The sequence below is a fragment of the Anoplophora glabripennis genome, unplaced genomic scaffold (assembly GCF_000390285.2).
Source record: "Anoplophora glabripennis isolate ALB-LARVAE unplaced genomic scaffold, Agla_2.0 scaffold1700, whole genome shotgun sequence".
Classification (NCBI taxonomy): Eukaryota; Metazoa; Arthropoda; class Insecta; order Coleoptera; family Cerambycidae; genus Anoplophora; species Anoplophora glabripennis.
The window spans coordinates 11,432-25,732 of NW_019417778.1; the positions used below are offsets into that span (position 1 = coordinate 11,432).

The following is a 14,301-nucleotide window of genomic DNA, read 5'->3' on the forward strand; positions in this document are numbered from 1 at the left end:
GATTTTTCATAAAAATATTGCCATCAATAAATTTCTGAAATATAGAGAAGCCTCTGGACCGATAATTCTGACCTGGGTTAATTTATGTAGAACATCCAGTATATGGATTTTCAAAGAAAGCGTCTGGTTAGTAACTATAAATTTTTATCAAGAGATTTCAATAAATAATGTATGAAAATGGGTAGTGAAATGAGAAAAAAATCCTAGTCCGCCTGTTTCATTTTTATGAGACACTCTGTATATAAATTTGCAAAATGCTTCTAAGTTCTACAATAAAGGATTATTCATAAAAATATTGCCATCAATAAATTTATGAAATATAGAGAAGCCTCTAGACGGATAATTCTGACCTGGGTTAATTTATGTAGAACATCCAGTATATGGATTTTCAAAGAAAGCGTCTGGTTAGTAACTATAAATTTTTATCAAGAGATTTCAATAAATAATGTATGAAAGTGGGAGAAGCCTCTGGACGATAATTCTGACCTGAGACAAATTATGTAGAACATCCAGTATATGGATTTTCAAAGAAAGCGTCTGGTTAGTAACTATAAATTTTTATCAAGAGATTTCAATAAATAATGTAGAAAAGTAGGTTTTGAAATGAGAAAAAATCCATGTCCGCCTGTCATTTTTATGAAACACTCAATATATAAATTTGCAAAATGCTTCTGAGTTCTACAATATAAGATTTTTCATAAAAATGTTGCCATCAATAAATTTCTGAAATATGCAGAAGCCTCTGGACCGATAATTCTGACCTGGGGCAATTTATGTAGAACATCCAGTATATAGTCTTTGAAAGAAAGCGTCTGATTAGTAACTATATAAATTTTCATCAGGAGATTTCAATAAATAATGTAGAAAAGTAGGTATTGAAACGAGAAAAAAATCCATGTCCGCCTGTGTCATTTTTATGGAACACTCAATATATAAATTTGCAAAAAGCTTCTAAGTTCTACAATATAGGATTTTTCATAAAAAAATATTGCCATCAATAAATTTCTTAAATATACAGAAGCCTCTGGACCGATAATTCTGACCTGGATTAATTTATGTAGAACATTCAGTATATAGTTTTTCAAAGAAAGCGTCTGGTTAGTAACTGTATAAATTTTCATCAAGAGATTTCAATAAATAATGTAGGAAAGTAGGTATTGAAATGAAAAAAAATCCGTCAGCCTGTGTCATTTTTATGAAACACTCGGTATATAAATTTACAAAATGCTTCTGAGTTCTACAATATAAGATTTTTCATAAAAATATTGCCATCAATAAATTTCTGAAAAATACAGAAGCCTCTGGACCGATAATTCTGACCTCGGTTAATTTATGTAGAATATCCAGTACATGGATTTTCAAATAAAGCGTCTGGTTAGCAACTATATAAATTTTCATCAAGAGATTTCAATAAATAAAGTATGAAAGTGGGAAGTGAAATGAGAAAAAATCCTAGTCCGCCTTTTTCATTTTATTGAAACACTCGGTATATAAATTTGCAAAATGCTTCTGAGTTCTACAATATAAGATTTTTCATAAAAATATTGCCATCAATAAATTTCTGAAATATAGAGAAGCCTCTGGACCTATAATTCTGACCTGGGTTAATTTATGTAGAACATCCAGTATATGGATTTTCAAAGAAAGCGTCTGGTTAGTAACTATAAATTTTTATCAAGAGATTTCAATAAATAATGTAGAAAAGTAGGTATTGAAATGAGAAAAAAATCCATGTCCGCCTGTGTCATTTTTATGAAACACTCAATATATAAATTTGCAAAATGCTTCTAAGTTCTACAATATAGGATTTTTCATAAAAATATTGCCATCAATAAATTTCTGAAATATACAGAAGCCTCTGGACCGATAATTCTGACCTGGGTTAATTTATGTAGAACATCCAGTACATGGATTTTCAAAGAAAGCATCTGGTTAGTAACTATATAAATTTTCGTCAAGAGATTTCAATAAATAATGTATGAAAGTGGGTAGTGAAATGAGAAAAATATCCTAGTCCGCCTGTTTCATTTTTATGAAACACTCGGTATATAAATTTGCAAAATGCTTCTAAGTTCTACAATATAGGATTTTTGATAAAAATATCGCCATCAATAAATTTCTTAAAAATACAGAAGTCTCTTTACCGATAAATCTGACTTGTGTTAATTTATGTAGAACATCCAGTATATAGTTTTTCAAAGAAAGCGTCTGGTTAGTAACTGTATAAATTTTCATCAAGGGATTTCAATAAATAATGTAGTTAAGTGTGTAGTGAAATGAGAAAAAGATCCTAATCCTCCTGTTTCATATTTATGAAACACTCGGTAAATAAATTTTCAAAGTGCTTCAGAGTTCTACAATATAAGAATTTTCATAAAAATATTGCCATCAATAAAATTCTGAAATATACAGAAGCCTCTGGACCGATAATTCTGACCTGGGTTAATTTATGTAGAACATCCAGTATATGGATTTTCAAAGAAAGCGTCTGGTTAGTAACTATAAATTTTCATCAAGAGATTTCAATAAATAATGTAGGAAAGTGGGTAGTGAAATGAGAAAAAAATCCTAGTCCGCCTGTTTCATTTTTATGAAACACTCAGTTTATAAATTTGCACAATGCTTCTGAGTTTTACAATATAAGATTTCTCATAAAAATATTGTCATCGATAAATTTCTGAAATATACAGAAGCCTCTGGACCGATAATTCTGACCTGGGTCAATTTATGTAGAATATCCAGTATATAGTTTTTGAAAGAAAGCGTCTGATTAGTAACTATATAAATTTTGCATCCGGAGATTTCAATAAATAATGTATGAAAGTGGGTAGTGAAATGACAAAAAAAAATCCTAGTCCGCCTGTTTCATTTTTATGAAACACTCGGTATATAAATTAGCAAAATGTTTCTGAGTTCTACAATATAAGATTTTTCATAAAAATATTGCCATCAATAAATTTCTGAAATATAGAGAAGCCTCTGGACCGATAATTNCAACTGTTCTGGGTTTTAATCTAAATCTCACAAAAAAGTCTTGTGGATCATAAATTTCAAAATAATTAGGTCTCCTTCGAAATACTCTAGGCCTTGCTTCATTCTCTATTAATTCCTCTTCGCTGCTATATGCATTTATTTCATAATCATTCATTTTAAACTTCTTCGAAGTAAATCCTGAATCCTAACTCAATAAAATTTACGGGTTTAGATAAAATTTTATAGGTTAGATTTTACAAAACCGGTAGTTAACCCATACTTTAAGTTATAGTTAACAAATTGGGGGGTTAACCAAAAGTTAACGCCAAAACCGATATTGTGAAACGAAAATTTACTGGTTAACTTGCAGTTTTCAGTCATCTTCAAGTGACCAGATATTGTGAAAATGGCCCTTAAACACCTTCAGTGTGAGTTTTGTAAGCAAAATTTAGTTTATCCTGAAGAAATGGCCGTGGAAGATAATTATAATCTTATAAAAAATTTAAGTCGTGGAAAGCTTCTTTTCCCAAAAGAATTTGCTGTGCAGACAGTATGTTTTTCGTACATTTTATTTAACAAAATTATTTCAGAATTCGAGGAAGATTTCTCATTTATATGTAATAAGCGTCAATTTTTAATTCACTTTATATTTCAATATATTTCAAAAAATGGGTATATGCAAAATTTTTCAGAATGTAACTCATGATAAAGAAACGATTACAAATATTATACTTCAATCAACAATAAATACCTTATTAAAAAATTATTGTTTTAAAAGTAACGACCAAGTAAAGATTAAAGGTAATAAGGCTAGAAAAATAGCAACATTTAATAAATAACTAAAATAAACACTCTTAACTAATAGGTTTTTGCTTTGAAATTTCGTTTTTCCATTAATAAAATCGAATGGGGTGCGCTGAAGGGATCAGTTGACGTCTGCCACCCTCTTTAAACAGGAATCCCTTCAATCTCTCATATAACGTATACGTATTAATATACTCGATAAACTAATTTGCATGTATTTTACTGTTGTTATTTCGCTTTACGTATCTACGATGACGTCACACGTAAGCATCCAGGCCTTCTATCTCGGTGGTAACGCTGGAGCGGCACAGGGACTCGACTGGTTGCTGCGGCGGCTGGTGATGTACTAGTGGTGGGCAAGATCCGCATCATACGTATAAATCATACGGATCTCTAGTGGGAATCGATTCATGCGGATCCCGATGCAAAAATAATTTCGTATGTTTCGCATCACCGCATCAATGTAAGTTGAGACTGAAGTGAAGTGAATCGGTATCAACTGATTCTCGTATGCGATACAGGAATGAGTAAATGGGAGGCGCACGCATACTGGTAATCAGTTCATACGTATACCGGTATAAAAATAATTTCGTATGTTCGCATCACCGCATCAGTGCGAATTGGGAATGAATCGGTCTCAACACTCTCAATTGATTCTCGTGTCCGATACAGGTCGATGAGATACGATGCATTAGAAACAGTTTAGTGCATAGGAAATTGAATATTGAAATAAATTATATGAAATTGTGTAGTCTGAAACAAACTTATAATGTAAAAAGTAATTGTCAGAGTGATGTGTATTTTGTATTTAATGTTGAATCGCTTGACCGAAAATAAATTTAAACATTAATTAATTTGAAAATAATTTGATGCTCAACTTGAGTTCAAATATATTATTGCTTCGTTTCTACTTAAGTTCATCGTTCTGCTAAAAAATGAATTTATAGATGATTGCAAAAAATTTAACGGGAATGAGTGAACGACAAGCCCACACATTTAACAAAATGTACAAGTACAAACTGTACTTGTACATCCACAGTGAATACGATTCCCTGATGCGGATCTTTATGTCGATACATTTCGCATCATGCGGATCATTAAAAAGATCCGTATTGCCCATCTCTATGATGTACTGAATTTTCAAATTCAGTTCCTCGTCACGGATTGGCGGCTGCGCAGTTATTATAAACTAGAGTTGTACAATTTTCATCTATTTCCAGCAGTGACGTATCTCCGGGCGGGGCGGTTGACGGCTCGACTGGATGCTACGACGGATCGTGGTAGACTAATTCTACGAATGCAGCTTGTTTGCTGTATTCGTATGGTGAATTCTAGCGGCTGCGCAGTTTCCTCAGGCTGGACTTACCAATTCCTATTGGTGACGTAGGTAGCTCTGTCTAGAACGGCTGACGGCTCGACTCGTTGCAGCGACGGCTAGTGTTGAATTAAATCTTCCACGGCGCGGCGGCTTAATTTCTAAGCCCTGGTGATACTTCGGCAGCGCTTGCGTAGTTCTCCTAAGAGGGACTTGTAAAATTCTTACTCGTGCGGCGGTGACGTATCCGCTGGCTGGGCTACGGGCAGGCTCGGCTCGACTGGTCGCTATGACGGCTGGAGACAGACTGTTGTGCACGACGCGGGCTAGCAAGCCATAGACTTCGCGCTAAGCGGTGCCGGGTTAAATTCAGGTGGTGTTTGAAATGCCAAAAGAAAATGTCGGTCCGGTAAACTACATTTATTAACAATAAATAAAAAAGAACACGATTGTAGGGTGTTGAAAAATCACTTTGTTACAATATTTGAGATACAAATAAAAAATTTTGTATAACACTTGGTGGTTTCAAATTAAATCACAAATTAGTAAATTTATAAGATATTTCAAGTTAAATTTCGAAATGAAAAATCATGTAGAGAAAGACACTATTCTGTACCCTCTAACTGTGAGAGAAATACGTGGATGAAGTCGACAAAATAAAATCTACGTGCAAAGTTGATGGAAACATCTTAATTTTCATATATACCTTGATTATATAGTATCTTTACTATATACATATACAGGGTGATTCACAACTTATTCGAAAAAATTTGAGAAGAGATGCGTCATGAAGAATGAAGTCAATATCATAAAAAAAAATTTGTAAAATCTTTACAGTTTGTAGTATTTAAAACCCTTACATCATTGGGCTACTGTAGACTCCGAATACTGAAATCCGATTTTAGTAGGTATTACATTACTTTTCCAAGTGTCAAGAAAAACTTACGTGTATAGCAATTTGATGTTGATGGATATGGTTTTAATTTATGATGAAGCAAGGCAACATTTGTGTTAGTTCGTAAAAACTGAGTACGACGTCGGTGGACGAAATTTTGAATAGTTTTTGTAACCATCAAGTATGTCAAATTGTTTTATTAATTCAAACTACAAATTAATTTTATTAATTCAAACTACAAATTAATTTTATTAATTAATAATAACATTAATAATAACAATAGTACCAAAAGCAGCTGAATTTGCTTAGGAAAGAAATTTTTTGTTCGTTCATTTTTTATTACACTTTGCCGTTGTGCCGGTGTACGATTGCATGCTTTGCCTTGCGCCAGGTCAGGATTTACAGTAGATCAGTTTCCAGTGCCGTGCGGAAGTGTATTTGAAATCACTTTCGAACTACCCTTTTTTGATTTTTTTTTAACAAAATCGTATTTGTAAAAGTCCCCAGTACATTCAAAAATTTATTTTCGGATAAGTTCTGCCAATATCTCCGAAATGAAGAAATTTATTTTACTTCCACAAACTGGGATTGTTCGGCTCTTCGAATAGCTTCGAATTTCTATTAGAATTATTAGTTCAAATCTTTCTGTATAGATGGCGTGGCGATATAAAAAATTTTTTTGATTCCTGGAACGTGGAAATGCGGTCTATCTCAAAGATCGTTACATTTTGAGTAATTTTTGTAATATAAAGTTTTTCCCAATAGTCACTTGTTTTCGAGATATGTCGACTTCAATATGCAATGTATGATGTAATAGGAAAATTTATGATTTTATTTAAATCACACTGAGACGAAATGTTCTTTTAAAATATTGTTATAATGGATTTATTCACACCACATACTAACAAGCAATAAATTATAAAAAAAACAAATGGTCAACAACAGAAAAAGTAACAGAAGGTTATTTAAAATAATAACGGAGATGTAGATGTAGTTACGGAAGTAAGTTAAAACAAAGATTATAATAAATGTTCAAAATTATGCCCTTCAGCGTTAATACACAATGTTAGTCTTCTCGTTAGTTCGATATTACAGGCTCTAAATTAAATGGCACGATCTAAAGTCGCCGTAGCTGCATACATTTTATTATACAAAACTGCGATGTCTTCTATAGGGTCCTGATATACAGTGTTTTTTAAATTATCCCATAGGAAAAAATTTCATTGGGTCAAATCTGGTAAACGAACCGGCCACCTTATAACTCCGTTAGTACCTATAACCACCCTCCCGGAAACCTCTGATTTAAGTATTCTTGCACAGCAATAGTATTGTGGGGGGGGGGTCGCTTTATCCTGTTGGAACTATAAATCATTTACCCTATGTTGAGGGGCAATATTATCCAATAAATTTTGTAATTCGTTTCTTAGAAAATGTAAATAACGGTTGCCTGTTAATATTCCGTGGTAAAGATTAAATAGATATTCACAATGACGCACCAAACACATAAAAAAACAGTTTTATTTCGGGCTTGGTGAATTACTCTTGATCATTTGTTTTTTTATAATTTATTGTTTGTTAGTTAGTATGTGAAGCTAATAAAGCCATTGTAACAATATTTTAAAAGAGTATTTTGTTTCAGTGTTTTTAAATAAAATAATAGATCTTCCTGTTACATCATACATTACATATTGAAGTCGACATGTCTCGAAAACAAGTAAATATCCCAATATTTACTTTATATTATAAAAATTACTCAAAATTTAACGGTATTTCAGATGAACCGCATTTCCATGTTCCAGGAATCAAAACATTTTTAAGTATCGCCGCGCCATCTATACAGAAAGATTTGATCTAACAATTCTAACTACAATAATTTGAAGCTATTCGAGGGGCCTAACAACCCCAGTTTCCGGAACTAAAATAAATTTCTTCATTTCGTAGATATTGGCAGCGGGAGTGTTAAATAGCACCACCCTGTATATATAATATTTTATTGTTGCCTTTGAGAATTATTTTTATTTTCAATGTTTTCACATGTTGTATCAACAAATCTTTTTAAATGCTGATTATCTAACAATAATTAAAAAAATCTAATCTTTGGAAGGTATTATTTTTGTACTGTCATATTTTACTACACCTTTTTATGTTTATGTGATTATTTCAATTGAAATTTAAGTAAATTAGTAGTTGATAGCCTCCTATAAATACTTATTTCGTATTCGTTATAATTCTGTAATCATTAACTATTTAATCGATTGTTCTTCATATAGGTAGTTCATATAATCAATAAAATTAGGAGCGCATTATCAATGTATCTCCAATAAATCATACATTCTTTATTTAAATTGTTAATATAGTTGCCACGGAATTCCTTAATATTTGGGTTCCCATAACTCATCCGAAATTTTGTTGGCAGGACTCTTTTACTTGAAAATATGTTATTTTTAAAATGGATTTTAAATGAATTACTACAGATTTCGTCGACTAAATTTTTATTGAGAAACAACTTGCTATCCTAATTAGGTACAGAAAAATTTAACATTTTCTATTTTTAGATAAAAAAATAACTGTTATTAATCAATAATGACATAAAAGAAAAATTTATTACGATTCAGTGTCAGAATCATCTTCTTGGTGAATATTACTTTCTTCCTGGTGGTCAGTCTTACTAAAAGGCCGAAGGGAGTTGTAAAATCCATGATACATCGGTGGTATCAAATTAGCCTTACACAGACCCAAAAGACCGCTTAATTCTTTACCATCAATTGGCAGCAAACCTTGATACAATCTCGGAAATTGATATTCTTCGCGTTTGCGCGTGTTTTTTGTTGGTTATTGGGAGACTTTGGATCGCAGTAGATTTTGCTGATTTTCACAGCCTCTCCAGTAATATCTTTTTCCACTTTTGTTTCTTTACCATTGATTTAAAAGTTACAAAATCTTCTTGAGACATTTCTTTTACTTTGTACTGTGGGGCAGTAACTTTGGCCATTTTTATTAGACTAATCCACTGATCAGGACTATCAGGAGTGTATATAGCAGAGTGANTAATTCTGACCTGGGTTAATTTATGTAGAACATCCAGTATATGGATTTTCAAAGAAAGCGTCTGGTTAGTAACTATAAATTTTTATCAAGAGATTTCAATAAATAATGTAGAAAAGTAGGTATTGAAATGAAAAAAAATCCGTCAGCCTGTGTCATTTTTATGAAACACTCAGTATATAAATTTGCAAAATGCTTCTGAGTTTTACAATATAAGATACTTCATAAAAATATTGCCATCAATAAATTTCTGAAAGCCTCTGGACCGATAATTCTGATCTGACTCAATTTTGTGAAACATTCAGTATATAGATTTTCCAAAAAGCGAATGGTCAGTTTTCTTCAAAACATTTCAGTAGAGAAAGTAAAAAAGTAAAAAGAATAGAATAGCCTAGTCCACCTGTGTCAGCTTTATGAAACATCCACAAAGCGTCTGGTTAATAGGATAAGATTTGTCATAAAAATATCGCAATCAATAAATTTTTGAAATATACAGAACACTCCTGACCGTTCGAGCTTCAACGCAATTTTTTTTAGACACTGTAGAAGGAAGTTTTGGAAAATGTATATATTTTTCTTTATGAAAAGGTTTAAAAAGATAAATCCATATATAAAATTAAATTGCGGCAATATGTAAGCAATAAATCTTAGGTTATCCCATTTTCACCGCCTCACTAACGTCTGTATTCTGTCACAAAATCGTCCGCGAAAGATCCAGAATGGTATAAAACAGAGAAATAACAACATTCCACGACCTGGAAGTCTTTAGCTTCAACTTATTTCGATAATTCTCAACTTTTGACATTTGTGGACTAATACGGATGCAATTTATAGTAATTAACGAAGCAAATGTACTAATTAATACAAAGGTGATAGGGTTTAGGTGCTACTGTTTGTTTGAAAATTAGAAAGAAATATACAATTTTTAGTGGGTACTTACAGCAAATTGTGGGACATACAGCAGGAATACCACGTATGTAGTGGTAGAGCTGAGTTAAAATGTAAATAAAAATATAATGATAAATATATACCTGTATATATCGTAGGGTAGCTATGTATTAAAGTTTAAAAGAGGCATAGAAAGATGAAATAACAACAATCCCCAACCTTAGAACGTCTTTAGCTTTTGGAGTGAATTGTGAAATTTATTTTGACTTTTCAATCTGACATCACTCGCGATTGTCATGTTTCCGTCGATGGGCGTTGCCGTCTGTCGATACGCTGCTTCTCTGTTCCGCGCGAAAAATCGCCGGCAGCCGTCCCGGGAAAGGAAAATTTCACATCGAATACGTTAAGAAATCGTTTTCAAAATATGACGTCTGGATAAAGGAAGAAACGAAGCCCGCTTAGTGTCTTTCGTCCGGCCGCTTCGCGTCTCGCGAAAAGACCCTCAAGTCGGGCAAATCACGGTTTTTCGCGGTCGAGTGTGGGAGCGAGAGGAGATTGCAGATTTTAAAGTAAAGTAAAAAGCGGCCGCATTTCGAATCCGCGTTAATTTCATAAAACATATTTCTATATAATATTTAAATAAATAAGTAGAAAATAGGTAAAATAAAAAATAAAAAAGCTCTAACCGCGCACGATCCGAACCTGGGTCCCGCGGATGGACGGCCGACGTCTAGTCCCTGTAGCTATCTCGGACACGCGGTGGGTTGTCCCTGTATAAGTTATTTGACGGTCCGCATCGGCTCGAATTCGGCGAAAATTTTGAAACGTTTAAATTCCGTTTTCTCGCCGCGATATCGATGGCGAAGGACGGAAATCGGTCTCGGACGTGAAAATAACGACCCCCTACGTCCCGAAAAACGTCTAGGAGAGCGAAATCCGTAAGGCAATTTTCGGTATCTGACGGTGGGCGTCTCAGACATGTCGCGTCTCTGTTCGGCTCCGCGCCTAGCCGAGGTGCCCCAGGGAAACGAAATTTTACCCGGGAAAATGCGGGAAAAACGTAAAGAAAATACCGTTCCGGGATAAAGAAAGGGCGTCGGGACGCTACGCGTCCCGACGTTCACCGCTTCGCGGCTCGCGGAAGAAGCCTTAATGGAGACAAAATGGGTCATTTCGGGGCCGGCGTGGGAGCGAGAGGAGATTGCACGCTTTAAAGATATAGAAGAAAAAGAAGATAGAAGATAGATAGATAGAAAGAATAAATTGATACATGGATTATTAGAGGTAACAAAATACTGTTTTGACGAATTGGGTCTTAATTACATATTGTTAGGTAAATTTCAAACTGATCATTTAGAGCATAGATTTGGAAAATATCGTCAACTAGCGGGGGGTCAATATCATATTTCTATAACAATTATACGAATCAGAGAAAAGGCTTAGAATTCTAATATTGTTAACTTTAAACTCCAAAACTTTTGGAAATATAAATATTAAAAGTTTTTGTGAAAGTCGGGCAGGTGATTCGTCTTTAGGGCATGAATTTGAAAATTCTTTTAACCCCGACATTGATATCCAGGAACACGAAATAAATAACATTAAACAGGCTTTATCAGTAATAACTTATTTGGCTGGTTACTGCTATACCACTCTTAGGGCCATTTTCATAATATGCGGTAAAAGTAAAAGTGAAGGTAACTATTACCTTAAAGTTAACCCAGACATATCATTTCATAAAAGATTTCACATTCACGGTTTAGTTAACCGAAAGTGGGTGTGTTTTTCTACAATTGGTACTGCTGACAACTCATCACGTGACCCTTTTTCTTAGATTATCAATGTTCTGTGGAGTGGAAGTCAAATGTCAGATAACCTCACATTTTCGTTTAGTATTATGTTCGAAGAGACGAAGAAAAACCAAAAAACGCTATGGAAAAACGTGCACTAAACTTTACCGAACAAGAGGAGAATTTGTTGATAAATTTAATTGAAAAATATAAAAATATTATAGAGTGTAAGAAAAGTAATGTACGTACATGGAAAGATAAGGAAAAAATTTGGAAACATATTGAACAAGAGTTTAATAGCAGAAGCGGAAAAATCTATAGACACGCAAAACATCTGAAAGAAAAATATAGTAATTTAAAAAAAAGAGCTAAAAGGAAGTTTACAGAAGAGAAGATGGAACTGAATAAAACAGGTGGTGGGACATTTACCCCAATATTAATGAGTGATGTAGATATTGCGATTAAAAACATTTTGTCAGGTCAAATGGAAGGAATAAAAAACACATTTGACTCTGATGCAATAGGTAAACAGATATATTATAATGACGAATGTATTAATTTATTTTCATTCTAGAGAATTTCGAGTCAATCCCTGATAATTCTCAAATTGAAATTGAGCATGACTACACAGATATTTTAACAGATATGCCTGGAACTGTAGAAAATGTAGGTAGGTAATACTTTTAATAAAACTATTTGCATTAATTCCTCTAATATTTATACATATTATGCACTATTGCTTCATAAAGTTTTAGATGAGGTAAATGAAAAGGAAACCAATGTGGATATCACGGATAAAGAAAAAGAAATAATAGAAAAACATGATTGGAGTTATTACAGTGCCAAAAATTTGAAACAGCCGAAAGCAAAGAAGCTTCAAGTTAATAAAAGACATGTTTGTAAGTATAAAGTTTATATATACAGGGTATTTTATTAAGAATCGGACACAGCATAATGAGATTCCTCAAGTCAAGATAGTGGTGTAGCAACTATGTAGAGCAGCAGGAATTGAACCGACTTTCGTCACGGTGACGTGCAATTTTGTTTTCAACGTAATTTTCTATAGTTTGTCGTGTTTAAAAAAAGCGTTAGGGTAATACATGGTGTTATTATTGCAATTTTTTAAATATTTTGATAAAAAAATATAATATTCATTTGTTCGTATGAAGTTGTTTGAATCCTTGCTGCTACTATATATAAAAATACATTAAAGTAATACCTCATTGTTCTAGTTTCAAAGGAAAATACTGTCGCAGAGGAAAAGTTGGAATTCCTGAGAATACAAAAACAGATGTTTTTGGAAGAGCACGAGATAAAAATGGACATTTTTAGATTGAAAAAGGAAATTAACTTAANTTTAAAAGTTACAAAATCTTCTTGAGACATTTCTTTTACTTTGTACTGTGGGGCAGTAACTTTGGCCATTTTTATTAGACTAATCCACTGATCAGGACTATCAGGAGTGTATATAGCAGAGTGACGTTTTTTTGCAACTTCAATCACAGCATGCATGCTGTCATTTTCATTCTGAGTGTGGCCAATTTCAAGAAAACGGTGTGTTATTTCCAAATTCAAAGTCATTGATGTATAAGCATCATGCATAGCAATAGCCTTAACTGCTGCTTAAATCATAAATTGTAAAGTTGTATGTTGCGATTTTACTTTTATAATAAAAATCGCTGACTTCTGACTTGGGCGTTACTAACACCTGCAAATCAAAGCAAGCTGTTATTAGAGATTTATCAATTTTCGACAATTCTTTATCAATGTCTTTCAGATTTTGAACCGCGATTTTGTTATGTATGATTAATATAATCATCTTCCATTTTTTCTGTTCTCTTCTCGGGATCTGTATTCTTATAGGCACTACACACGGAACAGTGATCTTTTTTTGCTTAAAGAAAACTATATTAAATTTCGAATTAAAAGTATCCATGTATTGTCTGAGTGTAGCTACTGCATCCCATTTTTGTTGTTTTGCATATTCTAAATACATTCTGTACATTCGTGAAATACTCAAACCTTCTTTCAAGTAATATTTATTATGTACAATAAACTGCTCTTTTTCTCGTTGTGTCACGCACCTTACAAGAAAATCCCACTGCCGAGTATGATCTCTAAGGTTCCAAAATTCGTCAAAAATGACATTTCTAGCTTCTTCATTTATTTTTTTGTTGCATTTATACCTGCAAGTTTATTTACAAGGCGATTTCATTACCTTTACAAAAATAAGTTTGTCTTTACGATTTTTATGTAATAAAAATTTCATTCAAATTTGAATTTATAAATTGATTCTGTTTCACTAACGCAGCGTGCAACGCGCAAACGCGGCAGACATGACAGAAGCTATTTACATGCTGTCATCTGGATCGAGCTTGCAAGGCAAACTCTCCCATCTATTTGCAGCTCAAATTAAAGTTTATTAGTTATTTCAAGCACCATCTTTAAAATATTAAAAATATACTTTTAATATGCTTGCCCTTATAGTAATTCTTCTGTTTTTAAATAATTTTTTTAATCGTCATTTCTCCGGCTCCAGTACAATCTACGAATATCTCTTTGCAGTTCAAATTAAAGCTCATTTCAAGCGCTAT

General features: G+C 33.0%; 1 protein-coding gene across 1 annotated transcript; it reads left to right on the forward strand.

Annotated features, from left to right (window-relative positions):
• Positions 1 to 11,849: 11,849 nt before the first annotated feature.
• Positions 11,850 to 13,088, forward strand: LOC111692479 (myb/SANT-like DNA-binding domain-containing protein 3). The gene is made up of 4 exons (XM_023456517.1): positions 11,850 to 12,231; positions 12,282 to 12,377; positions 12,457 to 12,606; positions 12,940 to 13,088. The coding sequence occupies exons 1-4, from the start codon at positions 11,850 to 11,852 to the stop codon at positions 13,086 to 13,088; spliced, it is 777 nt and encodes a 258-aa protein (XP_023312285.1).
• The last annotated feature ends 1,213 nt before the right edge of the window (positions 13,089 to 14,301 follow it).